The sequence below is a fragment of the Muntiacus reevesi genome, chromosome 6, assembly GCF_963930625.1.
Source record: "Muntiacus reevesi chromosome 6, mMunRee1.1, whole genome shotgun sequence".
NCBI lineage: Eukaryota > Metazoa > Chordata > Mammalia > Artiodactyla > Cervidae > Muntiacus > Muntiacus reevesi.
Genome location: NC_089254.1, coordinates 34699457 through 34718292, shown reverse-complemented (window position 1 = coordinate 34718292; position 18836 = coordinate 34699457). Strand labels below are relative to the sequence as shown.

The window sequence follows — 18836 nt, the reverse complement described above, 5'->3', positions numbered from 1 at the left end:
AGTGTTGTCCATCAACTCTTGGTGACACAGATACGCACTTCTTATGTAAAAACAGCATTACTTAGATTTTTCTTACTGGATTCTAGATTATTTTCTCCATAAAATACAACCAGCACTTTTTCAACAGAAAAGACTATTAATTTGACTTCAAGTGGATGAATAATATCTTCTAAAGTAGCAGCAGCAGAAAAGGCATTTCATGGATGAATCAGTAACTCTTGGAAAGTCATTAAATATTTTAAAATAAAAGACAAAAATTTATTCATCTTTAACATTTGTGTATATTTTGGACCTGACAATATTAAGATGGTTAACAACTGATTCAATAATCTCATGTACTGCAGTGCTCTTAACACAAATTTATAGTATATATAAGCTAGGTAACAAGGGTACTATTCATTTGTTTATAAAGAGAATGCTTAGTATAATGTTTCTCCACTCTTTCGTATGATGAGAAATTAGTTTCTCAGTAAATGTTTGTTGCATGTTAGTAGCATGCAAACATGCACCTAGAAGTGTGTGCACATGTATTAAAGTTCATGTGCTTAATATATGTACTTCTTAAGTACAAAAAAGATTTAATTAATGGAACCCTGGAGAAAATTTAAGCTTATAATTTATAAAATTGCTAAAATAAATTTAAATGGTAAATTGTTTTATGCCCTAATTACTACCTGTCCCTGATGCTGGAAAATAATTATCTACCAGAATACAACACTAAAAACTTTACAGTTTTCTCTGAATTCACAGATACCTGTGGATTTGTGTTTGAATGCTCTTGTGAGTGTATAGATAAGTAGACAGATAAACAGAGACATGACTAGGGTATTTTAGTTTTATTATTCATAGATAATTATTGTATTAAAGAGATGCCAGTGTCTCACTTTTAACATATTTATTACTTTAAAATATAAAAGTGAAATTGAAATGCTCTGAAGTTAACTATGAAGTCATTTTAATAATGTGCTTAATAATCTTGTGACATCAGAGGATTCAATGCTTCTTAGTACAAGGAGGGCTGAAACTCAAGTATTTAAAAAGCATCACCAATATGAAGCGATCTACTGGTATATTTAGTCTATATTGAATTTCTGATTATGTTTTATTTTTCATGATTATATAGCAAATCTTTACCAAGAAAGCACATGTAATTTATGTGCCATAGTAAAATTATGATAGGAATTTATATATTTAAAAATCCGGAGACCTGAATTTTAAATGTTTAATATACCGTTTTCAAAGAGATATGATAGAACATGATGAAAAATCTATCTGCTGAAGCAGAAACCTTCCACAAATAATAATGAGAATACTACTCTGTATTTTATTTAATATTTTTTTGCTTATAACTTTTGGAATTTAAAAAATACAGCCTGTTTAACAACTTTTTGTTTACAATCTAAATGCAGAATTCCAAAGCATAGCAAGGAGAGATAAGAAAGCCTTTTTAAGTGAACAATGCAAAGAAATAGAGGAAAACAATAGAACGGAAAGACTAGAGCTCCACTCTAGAAAATTAGAGATACCAGCAGAATATTTCATGCAAAGATGGGCACAATAAAGGACAGAAGCAGTATGGACCTAACAGAAGCAGAAGATTTTAAGAAGAGGTGGCAAGAATATAGAGAGTTGTACAAAAAATGTCTTAATGATCTGGATAACCACAATGATGTGATCACTCACCTAGAGCCAGACATCCTGGAGGGTAAAGTCAAGTGGTCCTTAGGAAGCATTATTATGAAAAAAGCTAGTGGAGGTGATGGAATTCCTGCTGAGCTATTTCAAATCTTAAAGGACGATGCTGTTAAAGTGCTGCACTCAATATGCCAGCAAATATGGAAAATTTGGCAGTGGCCACGGGACCGGAAAAGGTCCTTTTTCATTCTAATCCCAAAGAAGGGCAATGGCAAAGAATGTCCAAACTGTAGCACAATTGCTCTCAATTCACATGCTAGCAAGGTAATGCTCAAAATCCTTCAAGTGAGGTGTCAACAGTTCGAGAACCAAGAATTTTCAGATATACAGCTGGATTTAGGAAAGGCAGAGGAACCAGAGATCAAACTGCTAACATCTGCTGAATCAGAGATAAAGCAAGGGAATTCCAGCAAAACATCTACGTGTACCTCACTGACTATGTTAAAGCCTTTGACTTTGTGGATCACAACAAACTGTGGAAAATTCTTCAAGAGATGGGGATACCAGGCCACTATACCTGCTTCCTGAGAAACATGTCTGCAGTTCAAGAAGTTAGAACCATACATGGAACAACAGACTGGTTCAAAATTTGGAAAGGAGTATGACAAGGCTGTATATACTGTCACCCTAATATGCAGAATGCATCATGCAAAATGCCAGGCTGGATGAAGCATAAGCTGAAATCAATTCTGCTGGGAGAAATATCAATAACCTCAGATATGCAGATGACACCACCCTAATGGGAGAAAGTGAAGAGGAACTACAGAGCCTCTTGATGAGGGTGAAAGAGGAGACTGAAAAAGCTGACATAAAATTCAACATTCAAAAAACTAAGATCATGGCATACAGTTCCATCAGTTCATGGCAAATAGATGGGGAAACAATGTAAAGTGACAGACTATTCCTTGGGCACCAAAATCACTGAGGACAGTGACTGCAGCCATGAATTAAGAGATGCTTGCTCCTCGGAAGAAAAGCTAAGACAAACCTAGACAGTGTATTTAAAAGCAGAGATGTCACATTACCAGAAAAGGTCTGTCTAGTCAAAGTTATGGTTTTTCCAATAGTCATGTATGAATGTGAGAGTTGGACCATAAAGAAGGCTGAGTACTGAGGAACTGATGCTTTTGAACTGTGGTGCTGGAGAAGTTCTTGAGAGTCCCTTGGACAGCAAAGAGATAAACCAGTCAATCCTATGGCGATCAACCCTGAATATTCACTGAAATGACTGATGCTGAAGCTGAAGCTTCAAAACTTTGGCCACCTGATGTGAAATGCCAACTCACTGGAAAAGACCCTGATGCTGGGAAAGATTGAGCACAGGAGGACAAGGATGAGATGGTTGGGTGGCATCATTAACTCAATGGACTTGAGTCTGAGCAAACTCCAGGAGATGGTGAAGGATAGGGAAGTTTGGCTTGCTGCAGTTCATTCAGTCATGACTGAGCGACTGATCAACAACAACAAAATATAAATTACAGATGTGTAAACAATCGCTAGTAAAATAATGCTCAACTTGGAGCCTTCAACAATACGTGAACTGTGAACTTCCAGATGTTCGAGCTGGATTTAGAAAGGGAAGAAGAGCCAGAGATCAAACTGCTAACATCCCCTGGATCACTGAAAAAGTGAAAGAGTTCCAGAAAAACATCTATTTCTGCTTTATTGACTTTGCCAAAGTGTTTCATTGTGTGGATCACAATTAACTGTGGAAAATTCTGAAAGAGATGGGAATACCAGACCACCTGACCTGCCTCTTGAGAAATCTGTATGGAGGTCAGGAAGCAACAGTTAGAACTGGACATGGAACAACAGACTGGTTCCAAATAGGAAAAGGAGTACGTCAAGGCTGCATATTGTCACCCTGCTTATTTAACTTAAATGCAGAGTACATCATGAGAAACACTGGGCTGGATGAAGCGCAAGCTGGAATCAAGACTGCTGGAAGAAATATCAATAACCACAGATATGCAGATGACACCACTCTTATGGCAGAAAGTGAAGAAGAACTGAAGAACCTCTTGAAAGTGAAAGAGCAGAGTGAAAAAGTTGGCTTAAAGCTCAACATTCAGAAAACTACGATCACGGCCTCTGGTCCCATCACTTCATGGCAAATACACGGGGGATGAATGGAAACAGTGTCAGACTTTATTTTTTTGTGCTCCAAAATCACTGCAGATGGTGACTGCAGCCATGAAATTAAAGGACGCTTACTCCTTGGAAGAAAAGTTATGACCAACCTAGACAGCATATTAAAAAGCAGAGACATTACTTTGGCAACAAAGGTCTGTCTAGTCAAGGCTATGGTTTTTCCAGTGGTCATGTGCGGATGTGAGAGTTGGACCATAAAGAAAGCCGAGAGCCAAAGAATTGATGCTTTTGAACTGTGGTGTTGCAGAAGACTCTTGAGAGTCCCTTGGACTGCAAGGAGATCCAACCAGTTGATCCTAAAAGAGATCAGTCCTGGGTGTTCATTGGAAGGACTGATGTCGAAGCTGAAACTCCAATACTTTGGCCATCTCATGCGAAGAGTTGACTCACTGGAAAAGACCCTGATGCTGGGAGGGATTGGGGGCAGGAGGAGAAGGGGACGACAGAGGATGAGATGGCTGGATGGCATTACCGACTCAATAGACATGAGTTTGAGTAAACTCCAGGAGTTGGTGCGGGACAGGGAGGTCTGGTGTGCTGCGGTTCATGGGGTCGCGAAGAGTTGGACGTGACTGAACTGAACTGAAACAACTGGGTGATCTGATGACATATTTAAAGACTTTAATAAGGAATATTGATAGCACAAAATATTTCAAACCTCTTCTTATTCAGCTTGTGTGTGTAGGCCTTGTATACATATACTATAAATAGTTGGATTATTTGCCTAATGTAATATGAGAAGATGGCTGTGTTGATGGTTTTTTCCAGTGAAAAGTTTCAAAAAGGCTTTACAAAGTTATAGAAGGTGACACTATCATAATTTTATTCTAGGATGCATACTTCTTTATATTTTAAAGTCTATGACATCAGAATGTTTTACGATGGCTCTCTATCTGAGTCGACGTTGCTTTCTTTCAGAAAGAATATGTTCTTAACTTCTGCCAGACATATGAGACCCTACTAAGCTGATGCCTCCTTAAAGTTTTGTCTGAAGTTTTGGTCCACCTTGTTGCTGTGAATTCAGAAAGTAAAACTTAAGGAGGATCAACTTTATGGTTCAAGGAGTAAAACAGGGAAATTTATTTGCTATTTTCTGGTTTAGAATTTATTTCTCCTTTGTGCCCACACTGAAAAGTTCCGGTTTGATGCTGGGACCATATATTATACTGTTCATTTGGGGCAGTTTTTCTAAGCAGTACATAACAAAATGGTGCCTTCTATATTCTGTGACATCTTAGACTTGACACAATTTGATAATTTATTAAAGTTAGGGACTGACATCAGCTCGTTTATCAAATTAAGGCTTCTCTTTGGGCCAAATGTTCAGATTCATAGTCGGATTTTCTATATGTTTAAAAGAAGCTAAAACATAGACCAGAATAGCAGTGCTACAAAATACTAAATTTACAGCTTTACAGACCATAAAGATGACACTGCCAAAGATATTTTATGAAATTTTAGAACCATTTTGATGCCAACTAAGACATAAATTGATATGAAGTAGCTGTAGAAATAATGAAGAAGATTGGACTCAGAGAACATTCTACTGTGGGTTACTGGAATGGAAATGCATGTATGTAGAACAGTCAAGAGAACTAATTCAATGATGGCATTACATAGAAGTTAGAACATAAAGTATTTCAAAGATTCAAAACTTTAAGATGATGTTGATTTTTAAAATTGTTACTTCTGGTATAACTTTTTCCTTTCTGGACATGTAGATCATAGTATAGCTTGTTTAATAAAGAAGGAAGAATGATAGGTACCTTAAAAGTAAACTGACTCAACCACTCATGTTCTTGAATGCAAAATCAAACTCCAATTTTGTGCACAATAGTTATTTTAGGGAAGGGAACATATTGGAGGTTTCTCATTAGCATTGTGTATGAGGTGTGAGTGGGAAGACAAGAAACTCTGCCAGCACAGCTATATTTAGGGTTTTGTACTGAAATTTCCCTAGGTGAAAGGCCACTGGTGATGGGGGAGAGTGTGCTAGACCAACGGAAGTGGAGCTGGATTACTCTGTCATCCAAGCCAGCTCATCATTAGTGCTTCTTTACAAGAGAGGGAGCAGGGCACTGAGTAAGTGTCAAAGGTTTCATCAAGAGTGAAATTTCTTCACCTTAATTCTGACTTGTTTTATAGAGCCTCTCTATTAAAATCTCTGGGATATGTAAAATATGGAGTGCTACAGAATATGTTTACCATTACAGCTGGAACTAATCGTCCTGAAGTGTATAATTTGGCTTCAGGTCGCTTAGCAGTTTTCTGTGAAAAGATATATCATATCTTTATATGTTTGCACATGACCACATATATTTTACTCAATGTGAGATGTGACATTAGCAAGACAACATACGTGATTTAACAGGGCTGAGCTCTGGATTTCTGCCCATTTTACTTTCAAAGACTGACATCACCTATTCTAAGATAATTCACTGATTCCTAATGGTAAGACCCAATCTGACCATATGGGAATGTTTGACTTAAGTTTCCAAACATTTGAAATTCACTGTAATCTATGGTGTATATTTTTTATGTTTGGTAAATCAGCAAGACAAGCAGACAAGGAATAAAGAGGCCTTCATAAAAGGAATGTTTTTACTGCTGCAGAGCTTCTTAAACTATTTTACCATTTCCTCCCATATATCATAAGCATCTACTTGGGGTTGTTTTTACACACACACACACACACTAGGTAACACTGAAACTCAGCAATTATTTTTCTCTCCCTATAGTATGCATTCCAACTGAAGAATCAGGAGAAAAAATTATTCACATTCATTTTAACTTTCTATAGCGAAGCAATTTCATATTCCCAAAGTTTATATGCTGCCACTCTAATTTCATCAAAACATAACCTTAAAATCTGAAGCACTTTCCAAAGTCCATACACTCAACAGTCAACAATATTTATTTATCCATTGCCTCACTTAAATAAATATGACTTTGGTCAGCTTTTCCTTGTATATATGAACATTCATAATTCCAGAATACATATCATTTTGAAAAGACACTTAACTGAGTCTATGAAGGGACTGAATTGCTAAACAAATGAGTATATTGGTAAGATATATGTGCATGTGTATGTGTGTGTGTGTGTATGTATTTCTTTAAAAATCTTCAAACATAGCATGGTATCTTATGTAAAGTGGTTTGTAGTTATAACTTATTAGTTAATTGTTTGGTTTATGGTATTTCTTAAGAAAGATTCTACTTCTGAATACAATGCTGTTACTAACAATGTATTACAAATCATTTTCACAAAAAATAACAAGTGCTGTTTAGATCAAATCTCTACTGATAAACAAAAATAATACTATTCTATAGCTTGAAATGTTTAGATCATTCATTCAACAAATATTTGTTCAATGAATATCTACAACAGTCATGATAAGCATCTGTTACAGCTAGAGATAAAAAACTGAGCAAAATAGCAAGTTTATATTGCCATGGAGACTAAATTTGATAGGAAATGAGCTCTAGTTATATCATCTTGTTTTGTTTACTTCTAGTCAGTATCATTAGTCTTTCCATATTTAAGAAAAGTAAAAAAGTGAAAGTGTTGGTCCCTTAGTCATTCAGTAGTGTCCAACTCCTTGCAACCCCCTGGGACTGTGGCACACAAGGCCCCTGTGTCCATGGGATTCTCTAGGCATGAATATTGAAGTGGGTTGCCATTCCCTTTCTCCAGGGGATCTTCCCAACTCAGGGATCGAACTTGGATCTCCGACATTGCAGGTAGATTCTTTACTGTATGAATAATGAGGGAAGCCCATATCTAAGCAAATAAATTCTTTAATATAAGGAATTAATATTTCATAATACTGCATTGAAGAAAAGCTGATTATCATGATTCAATATTTCTATGTGAAATAGATAAATGGAAGATGAGGGAATATTTTGTTGTCCAACTGAAATATGCCATCTGAAAAATCTAATGAGGGTGTGTCAACAATGTGCTAAATCCATACAAGGACAAAAACTTGTTAGGAAGGAAAAGCAACAAGGGGAGGCCTGGCTGAAAACTGACCTCTAAATTCCATCCCAGGCACATCCAGGAGAGCTCACAGATAGCCTACAAGATAATTACAGAGACTTTTCAACTTCTGCACAGGTGCCTTAGGCACACAGTGGATACAAAATAGTCAAAGGAGCTTAAGTAACCTTACGGAAGGCAGTTTGGAGCCCATAATGGGCTTGTGAATATTTTACATCTAATTATAACAGACTGAATTATGGGAAGACATATGGGAAGGCATAAACAACATAGCCTACTGTGTTGTAACTTGGAATTGTCACTTGGCCTTGAGCATATGCCCTCTGCATTACCTTTCATTGATTGGCGGTGACTATAAGCCCTACTTTGCACTGGGCATAACCAACAGGAGCAGACTGGAAATACAAAAGGGGGAAACCAAGAGGGATGGATAAGAAGGATGGAGAGAGCTCCTTTTGGGGTAAGCCTGCTCACATGTCTTAGGAGTGTCTGTCTAATAAAGTATCTGTCTGCTTGAGCTGACTGAGCTGTAACTTGCCAGTTGTTTTTAACCCTTTAGTCCAATGCTCAAAATTTTTGTTGTGATGAAATAAGAACCAAGGAAGAGAAATAAACTGACCTGACAATCTGAAAAATTTAATGAGAGCGTGCATCAATAATGTACTAAATCTGTAAAAACACAAAAATTCTTGCTCTTATCCAGTGGCATTTTTTCTTCATAATGAGAACAGTAACAGGTAGGAAAGCAAATAAACAGAGAAGAAAATTTTATAAGGAAAATGGATACAAAATATAGGTTCAATATGAGGCCACTTATCTCCTATTATTGGCATCTCCCAAACGACATTGTAGGCATTCACAAATTACACAGCAACACATGTAGGATACACAACAAGGACCTTCAGAAAGGCAACCAGGTTTCTGAATGTTGCTGGGTGCTCTTTGTGCAACGTGGTTTCTTTCTTAACAATTATGAGCCATGAATAGACCCAGAGACCCCACAGAGACCGAGACAGAGCTGTGTGAGCGTCTCCTGTGGAGACGGGTCAGCAGTGGAGGCCGCAGAGGCAGGGGCTCTGGGTGCAGCAGACTTGGGTGTGGCATACCCTCTTGGAGGAGATCGCCATTAACCCCACCACAGAGCTGCCAGAACTCACACACGGACTGGGAATTAGACTCTTAGAGGGCACAGACAGGACCTCGTGTGCACCAGGACCAGGAGAGAGGAGCAGTGACCCACAGGAGACTGAACCAGACGTGCCGGGAGTGTCCAGGGGTCTCCAGCGGAGGCGTGGGTTGGTGGTGGCCTGCCGCAGGGTTGGGGCACTGAGGGTAGCAGTGCATGCCTGGGACCTTCTGAAGGAGGCCGACATTTTCTACATTACCTCCACCAGAGTTTGGGCCCAGGTAAATAACAGGGAGGAAACACAGCCCCACCCATCAACAGAAAATTGGATTAAACATTTACTAAACATGGTCCTGCCCATCAGAACAAGACCCAATTTTCCCCTCAGTATCTCCAATCAGGAAGCCTTCATAAGCCTCTTATCCTTCTCCATCAGAGGGCAGACAGCCTGAAAACCACAATCACAGAAAACTAACCAATTTGATCACATGGACCACAGCCTTGTCTAACTCAATGAAATTATGAGCCAGGCAGTGTAGGGCCACCCAAGAGGAACGGGTCATGGTGGACAGTTCTGACAAAACATGGTCCACTGGAGAAGGGAATGGCAAAGCACTTCAGTATTCTTGCCTTGAGAACACCATGAAAAGGCAAAAAGATATGACACTTAAAGATGAACTCCCCAGGTCGGTAGGTGCCCAATATGCTAATGGAGATCAGTGAAAAAATAACTCCAGAAAGAATGAAGAGATGGAGTCAAATCAAAAACAACACCCAGTTGTGGGTGTGACTGGTGATAGAAGCAAAGTCTGATGCTGTAAAAAGCAATACTGCATAGGAACCTGGAATGTTAGGTCCATGAATCAAGGCAAACTGGAAGTGGTCAAACAGGAGATGGCAAGAGTGAACATCGACATTTTAGGAATCAACAAACTAAAATGAACTGGAATGGATGAATTTAACCCAGGTGACCATTATATCTACTACTGTGGGCAAGAACCCCTTCGAAGACATGGAGTATCCATCATGGTCAACAAAAGAGTCCTAAATGCAGTACTTGGATGCGGTCTCAAAAATGACAGAAAGATATGTTTGTTTCCAAGGCACACCATTCAATATCACAGTAATTCCAAGTCTATGCCTCTACCAGTAATGCTGAAGAAGTTGAAGTTGAACAGTTCTATGAAGACATACAAGAATTTCTAGAACTAACCCCTAAAAAAGATGTCTTTTTCATTATAGGTGACTGGAATGCAAAAGTAGGAAGTTAAGAAACACCTGGAGTAACAGGCAAATTTGGCCTTAGAGTAAAGAATAAAGCAGGGCAAAGGCTAACAGTTTTGCCAAGAGAATGCACTGGTCATAGCAAACACCCTCTTCCAACAATATAAGAGAAGACTCTAACCATAGATATTACCAGATGGTCAATACCGAAATCAGATTAATTATATTCTTTGCATACAAAAATGGAGAAGCTCTATACAGTCAGGAAAAACAAAACTGGGTGTTGACTGTGGCTCGGATCATGAACACCTTACTATCAAATCCAGACTTAAATTGAATAAACTAAGGAAAACGACTAGACCATTCAGGTATGACCTAAATCAAATACCTTATGATTATACATTGGAAGTGAGAAATAGATTCAAAGGATTAGATCTGATAGACAAAGTGCCTGAAGAACTATGGGCGGAGTTTTGTGACATCGTACAGGAGACAGGGATCAAGACCACCCCCAAGAAAAAGAAATGCAAAAAGGCAAAATGGCTGTCTGAGGAGGCCTCACAAATAGCTGTGAAAAGAAGAGAAGCAAAAAGCAAAGGAGAAAAGGAAAGATATACCCATTTGAATGCAGAGTTCCAAAGAATAGCAAGGAGAGATAACAAAGCCTTCCTTAGTGATCAGTGCAAAGAAATAGAGGAAAACAATAGAATGGGAGAGACTAGAGATCTCTTAAAGAAAATTAGAGATATCAAGGGAATATTTCATGCAAAGATGGGCTCAATAAAGGACAGAAATGGTATGGACCTAAGAGAAGAGGTGGCAAGAATACACAGAAGACTATACAAAAAGATCTTCACAACCCAGATAATCACGATGGTATGATCACTCACCTAGAGCCAGACATCCTAGAATGTGAAGTCAAGTGGGCCTTAGGAAGCATCACTACTTAGGAAGCTAGTGGAAGTGATGGAATTTCAGTTGAGCTACTTCAAATCCAATCCCAAAGAGTGCTCAAACTACTGCACAATTGCACTCATCTCACATGCTAGCAAAGTAATGCTCAAAATTCTCCAAGGCAGGCCTCAAGAGTACGTGAACTGTGAACTTCCAGATGTTCAAGCTGGATTTAGAAAAGGTAGAGGAACCAGAGATCAAATTGCCAATATCCGCTGGATCATTGAAAAAGTGAGAGAGTTCCAGGAAAACATCTATTTCTGCTTTATTGACTATGTGGATCACAATAAACTGTGGAAAATTCTGAAAGAGATGGGAATACCAGACCACGTGACTTGCCTCTTGAGAAATCTGTATGCAGGTCAGGAAGCACCAGTTAGAACTGGACATGGAACAACAGACTGGTTCCAAATAGGGAAAGGAGTTTGTCAAGGCTGGTTATTGTCACCCTGCTTATTTAACTTATATGCAGAGTATAGCCAACAGAATACATGAGAAATGCTGGGCTGGATGAAGCACAAGCTGGAATCAATAACCTCAGATATGCAGATGACACCACCCTTATGGCAGAAAGCGAAAAAGAACTAAAGAACCTCTTGATCAAAATGAAAGAGGAGAGTTAAAAAGTTGGCTTAAAACTCAACATTCAGAAAACTAAGATTATGGCATCTGGTCCCATCACTTCATGGTAAATAGATGGGAAATCAGTGGAAACAGTGACAGACTTTACTTTTTGGGCTCCAAAATCACTGCAGATGATGACTGCAGTCATTAAGTTAAAAGATGCTTGCCCCTTGGAAGAAAAGTTATGACTAACCTAGACAGCATATTAAAAAGCAGAGACATTACTCTGCCAACGAAGGTCTGTCTAGTCAAAGCTATGGGTTTTCCAATAGTTATATATGGATGTGATAGTTGGACTATAAAGAAAGCTGAGGGCCAAAGAATTGATGCTTTTGAACTGTGGTGTTGGAGAAGACTCTAAGGAGATCCAACCAATCCATCCTAAAGGAAATCAGTCCTGAATATTCATTGGAAGGACTGATGTTGAAGCTGAAACTCCAATACTTTTGCCACCATAGGCAAAGAAGTGATTCATTTGAAAAGACCCTGATGCTGGACAAGACTGAAGGCAGGAGGAGAAGGGGACAACAAAGGATGAGATGGTTGGATGGCATCACCGTCTCAATGGACATGAGTTTGAGTAAACTCTGGGAGTTGGTGATGGACAGGGAGGCCTGGCGTGCTGCAGTCCATGGGGTCACAATGAGTCGGACATGACTGAGCGACTGAACTGAACTGAATGACCCATGAATGTTCTTTACACAGAATGAGTAGATCAAGTTCAAGTAACTGATAAAAACAGTATACCTTCTTTTAAGATTAATGTAAAAGGCACCAAAAAAGTCAATAGGATAATTATGGATAATAGGATATTAACAGGATAATTAGTTAATAGGATAATTATGTCAAATTACATATAATATGTTTACATTTGATATGTTAGCCATTTTTAACTGAGCTCTTCATAAGCAGTGATGTCATTGCTTAGTTTTCCCAGCAGAGGGAAGCATAGCCTAATTAATTTTGTTTTCTGTAAAGGACTGAAGTGTGAGGAATGGGATATACTACAATTTTACTTCATTTTAAATAAAGATTGGTTGATATTTCATCATTAAATAAGCAACTTGACATCTTTTAGAAAGCAGAAAATGAACTTGATCCAAAATCCCCCAGTTCAGGGGAATACCCTACTGGTAAATCAGTGTGAAGCCATCCAAACTATCTTTTACTTGAGTAGGATACACAGTAAGAATGTACTGTGTCTATACTATCAGCATATAAATGAAAAATTTGTATGACTTAGTAAGACTGCACTTTCTTCTTGGATATATTTAAATGAATATATTTGTTGCCTACTACTCAGGTTGCAACTATATATAAAAGTGTATACTTAAACCTGACTTCTTTTGGTTAATTTGAAAACTGAGCATCAAGTCTCATAAGGGTCTAATATCTTGAACTTATCCACCTGTAATAATAAAATATAATTCAGTGCTTTGTGTTCATTATAATTTTCTTCCACAAGATGTTCTTTCTCTTCAGTTGCACTTCTCTAAGTATTCTGGCAGAGGTGTATAACTTGTATCATATACATTGCTGCTTTTGGTTTTATCCTAGTGCTAGCAGGTTGAAAGATTAAAAATGTTGTAACTTACCATGGTGTTGTAAGTCTGAACAGTGGGTCAATGGATCTCCATTTCTTATATCTTGTCGTCTTGTGCGTCTAAAACAATTATATTTAAAAGGTATTACTGTATCTCTGTTCCTTCTTGGGGATTTGTCATAAGAAATGAGAAGAATCAAAATCAAAGACCCCAGGAGTTTATTAGAAGAGAAGAATATATATATGATTAAAAGAGTTTTTAAAGCAGTTCATTATACCTGTAAGAGCAGTCTCCAAGATGATCAAAATGGAAAATAGTATATAAATGCACTAAATAAATAACAGTGCATTAAAAGTCTCAAGGTATTGATAACAGGAAATTCATGGGTTCTTTTGCTACTGAATGTCAATCAATAAGAACGTAACATCTAAAAAATTCAAAATTCTTAATACCTTAAATTCTGAGGAAAAAACACAAATATAGAAAAGCAACCCATTTATTCAATGAATAGAATTAATTTTTTTTCCCTAATCACTAATGAAGGAGTAAGATTGAAAATTAAAAATATGAATTTTTGTCTTAATATTTGTACATAATTCCTTAAATTAATTTTTGTTAAACTTTAGTATTAAGATAAAAGAATTATATTGTAATTTAGTCTGTAATTTTTCTTTTGGTTGCTCTATCAACCTTTTTTTAAATAAAATACTTCTTTTATGATTACATAGTTATGATTACAAGCCAATTTATTTATGAAGTGACTAAAAGGACAAAACAGCAACAAATATTAAGGAGCAAGTCTCCTTTTATGAGAAAGGTGAGAGAGAAGACGAACTTACCTCTAAAAGAAAAACAAATTTGCTATAAAACCTGAAATTAAATTCTCCTGCATTCTACTGCTCAGATAATGTTTGTTATAGTACATTCTGGGCACCTTCTCTCTACAATTTGCTAACGGTTAACTGGGAATAAGGAGGTTGTCTCCAGCCACTGTGGTGCAAACATGGTGTGTAGTTCAAGTAAAAGGCTAAAAATGGAGACTGCTTTTGGGTAAGTGACTGGAAAAGACTGGGGACACTTGCCCAACTGTATACTGCATCTATTTTAATGGGTATTGTCTTGCTGCAAAGTTAGTTACCAACCCTGAAAAAAGTTCTCACAAAGGCCACTGAGAACTGCAAACATGGAATTTGTTACTGTATTCATAAATTTAGAAGTCCCAAGTATTTATAAATTTCTATTTGTAGTATTGGTGACACTATCAAACAGATGGTGCACATTTCAAAATTGAGCCAACAAAAGAACTTGTGAAACACGAACCACAAAGCATTTGAGACGGAATTGCCATTTAAGCTTTTGAAAAATGCCATCACAAAGAATATATAAATTGTAAGGCCTCTAAACACCCTTTTCAAAGACACATGAAATTGGATTAGGTAAAATCTGCAAGGCACATCAAAAATGTGTTAATTGTAATTCCTTCAATCTTGGATTCTAGGTATGCGGTAAAACATTTCAAATATACAATAATATCCAGGTTTTAACTTATTACAGATTTAGTTATGATGTTATTTTTATATTATTTTTCATTAAGAAAAGCTTAAAATTCAAATGAATTATTACTAAATTAGGCAGTTATACATTTCACATGGGATGAAATTAATACACATTTTTAGTTCAAACATGAATTTCACTTTTAAGCAACATTAAAGTCCTCTAGAGCTAAATGATTTAAGAAGCATAAAGCCTTATTCTTAATTAATTTAATTTTATTGCTGTGAAAAGATCATATTGCTATTTATTAATATATTCAAGGTTTCTTTGATCAGTAACACATTATCTCCACACTAAGTTTTTGTTTTAAATTTAAACTTCCAACAAAGTCGATAGGTACATGAAAGTAATACAAATACGTTTTCTCAATTCTGAATACTGAAGGCTTAAGAAAATCGAGTATTTAATAAATGGACTGGTTAATACATTTATGTTTAATATTATTATTAACAAGGTAACTGTGTTTTAACATATATGGACAGAATATATGAAAGTTTTAAGTTGTAGATAATTTAACACTACAGTCAATAATATCTAATGTGTAATCAAAATATTTAATTAGATATTTGGGTATTTCTTTTTCCTAATATTTTCTAAAACATTTAAAATGATCCAAATGTTGTAGAACACATCTCATTAGCAATGAAAAATGTCATGTTCACAGCTTCTTGTAAAACACTAGCTACAATAAAAAACAAAGCCAATTTTACTGCCCTTGTAATGCATCACTGTAATAATACTATTTCTATTAAATGTTTCAATAGGTTGATGTGCATACTGTTAATCTTTAGATTTATGTTAGTAAGTATTGTATATTACTTTCATCTGTCATTGCTTGTTTCTTAAATACTGGTGAATATCAAGGAGAACAGGTAGCCTTGAGTGAATAGTAAAGAATACAGTGAAATGTTTATTTTGCCAAACTATGATGGTGTTTTTGTTTTCTACAACAAAAGTAAACCCAGTTTGTGTAGAAGTTTAGGCTATGTCTAAGAGTTCCCTGAAATGTAACACCTTGATTTATACACAGAAAAAAAGAGATGATGTACTTATATGAAGAAGTTGTTCCAAAAATGAAATCAGACAAGACAAATGTCGAACAGTGTATTTATCTCTAACAGTCCTCCTACCTCTTTGCAGTAGGAAAATAGCGAGAGCACGAGGAGCCGTCCCAGGCACAGTAAGGGTCTCGGGCGAGGCAGCACTCTGCACAGGCTTTCCCATAAATATCACATCTGTGTAAGGGGAGCTGTGTGACCCCTGTGGTGGAGCCAATATAGAGGTGTTGCTGTGGAAAGAGTTTACCGTTAGGACAAAAATTACCTTGATTTTTAAATATCTTTTTCCTTAAAAAAAAAAAGAAAAAGAAAATGTTATACTTTAGCAAGCATACATTTATCTTTGAGGGTTTAAAATATTTCATTTCTGGTAATTTTTTCAAAGGCCTGGCAGAAAACGTGACCATCTAAAATACAGCAAGGTCGAAATCCATATATTTGGCTGAAAAAGATATACTTTATAAGGGAAGATAAAGGAAGACAGGAGTAGTTACATGTCAATTAAATCTCATGAAAATAATAACTTTTTAAACGACATTACTGAGCAATGTAAAGTTCAAACCTTCAGTTTGCTCTTAGCTTGCTTTTTAAACTTCTGCTGTTTATAATTCTGACTAACCAGATTACCTACCCTGCCACGTATTCTGATTGGTTTTGAGGCTGGGATCTTTTGCTTTCGACTCTTAGGTACTTTCACTTTCAGTTTGCCCTCCTATAAGAAGGGGAAGGGTGAAGTTTTGGTGCTTGTATTGGTAAGGAGCATTGCTCAATTTTAATCATCTTGCCTTTGCACTACCTCCAGAAGACTACTTTAAACAAAAGTACTCAATTAACTTCTCACTCAAAGATCATCATATAAGGGAATCAAGTACACATTGGTTGGTGCCATGGACTTGAACAAAAAGCTCAAATGTTGTCAAAAAAATGGGATACTGGGCATCAACATATCTGGTTTCTAGGTCTTGCCTGACATTAACTCTCTGTTGATCTTGGGATGTTCACATAATTTTCCTAACACTTAACTTCCTTATTCATAAAATAAGCATGTTTAACTAGAGCTTCAAAGTATGCATCCAAATAAAACATCTATGCTGGCGTTATTCTCAATGAATTTGAAGTTATCAAAGGAGCTAGAATTGGAGGGAAAAAAGTTTTCTAGCAGCGATTAATTTAGGTTTTCGATACAAGTTAAAAAATACCTTTAACAAAGTTGCCCAATGTAGCATATCAGTTGCAAATTTATGTAAACACAAAATGGAATACAAATAAAACTGTTTTGTGATTGTTCTACATTTTACTATCACTATATAGTAAACTATACACTATACTAGCTCCCTTTTCTTGTACTAGATGATTGAATAATTATAATAAATATTAAGTAAACGTGAAAAATTTTATGTACTGAAACACGATAGTACATATAAAAAAGACCCCAAAAGTGTATTTTAATTTCTCCACTATAGAAAAGAATAGTTACAGAAAAGCCCATCTTGGAACCATGGCATGCTCTTTTAGTATTACAAGTTGCCTATTAGTAAGCAATGGATGTAATTCAAATCACATTTCTAGCTGGCTTTCAAAGATGGACTACATATGGCAGATAATGTTTGGATGAAGATAAAGTATCTATTAGAATCTAAGAAATTATTGAGGGTAAGGAGCATTTTATAGAAAATAATTATAGGCTTAAAGCTAACCAACTTACTTATATATTAACACAAAACAGGGGAAAGGGGGAAATAATACAATAAAAACTGAATTATTATGGAGGTAGTAATCCTGATAAATATTACTTAACCATTTCAGTAAAGTGAAGAATATTTATTTTAAAAATATTCCAGTATGAATAATATTCCAGTAAAGTGAAGAATATTTATTTTAAATAATATTCCAGTATGAATAATATTCCAGTAAAGTGAAGAATATTTATTTTAAATAATATTCCAGTACGGAACATGGTATACATTATAGATGTTCAACTTCTCAGTATATTCACCTTGTATTTTTATATTGTAAGATGCTATAAACCACAGCAAATTAAGAAATGACAGTTAAAGCCTCTGGGAGTAAAAGATGAAATATTATTAAGTCTTTTTGTTGAGAGAAAATGAGACTGATTTGTATCCCTCTTACAGCATCTATAGAACTTGGATGTGACAATATTTCTCAAATTATGATCAGCTGTTCACAGAGAACTTAACTAATGGAAAGAACTTTTTTCCCTCCTATTATTTCTCTCTTCCAAAAGCACCTTTAAAAAAATGACCTTAGATTGTATGGGGAGGTGGGGGGTAGATTTATGGAGAGAGTAACATGGAAACTTACAATATCATATGTAAAATAGAGAGCCACTCGGAACCTGCTAAATGGCTCAGGGAACTCAAAACAGGGGCTCAGGGACAATCTAGAAGGATGGGATAGGGAGGGAGATGGAGGGAGGTTCCAGAGGGAGTGGACATGGTGTGCCTATGGCTGATTTTTGTTGATGTGTGACAGAAAACCAAAAAATTCTATAAAAATTTAAAAAAAATTACAATTTTTTTTAAAGATTAAAAAAAAAGTTAAAAAAAATCAAGTGGCAAAAAAAAGAAGGCAAGAAATCTCAATGTGATTAAAAAAAAAAAAAAAGAAACCACCATAATATTTAAATGATAAATTAGTTAAAGTGAGGTAGCAGTATATCTAGAAGCATGTCTGGCATTGGTGACTATTAGATATGCCAAACCATATACTGTGGACATAACTAAAAAGCAATTGAACAAGCTGGTCATAGATAAGAAAAATATTTCTATGTTTGACCAATAACTTTTAAGAAGCATGAAAAAACTTCATACTTATAGATTTCTAAGAACACGGCATTGAGTAATAAAGGAGTTGTTATCCAAATAATAAATTCTACATCTGTC

The 18836-nt window shown here is 36.1% G+C and overlaps 1 protein-coding gene across 1 annotated transcript in view; it reads right to left on the bottom strand.

Moving 5' to 3' along the window:
- SEMA3A (semaphorin 3A) overlaps window positions 1-18836 on the bottom strand; it is a 228468-nt gene that overhangs the window by 15912 nt on the left and 193720 nt on the right. The window contains exons 14-15 of the mRNA XM_065939538.1: window positions 16003-16160; window positions 13370-13437 (exon numbers count right to left, since the gene is read on the bottom strand). Of these exons, the coding sequence (XP_065795610.1) occupies window positions 13370-13437; window positions 16003-16160 (226 nt within the window). The remainder of the gene's footprint in view (window positions 1-13369; window positions 13438-16002; window positions 16161-18836) is intronic.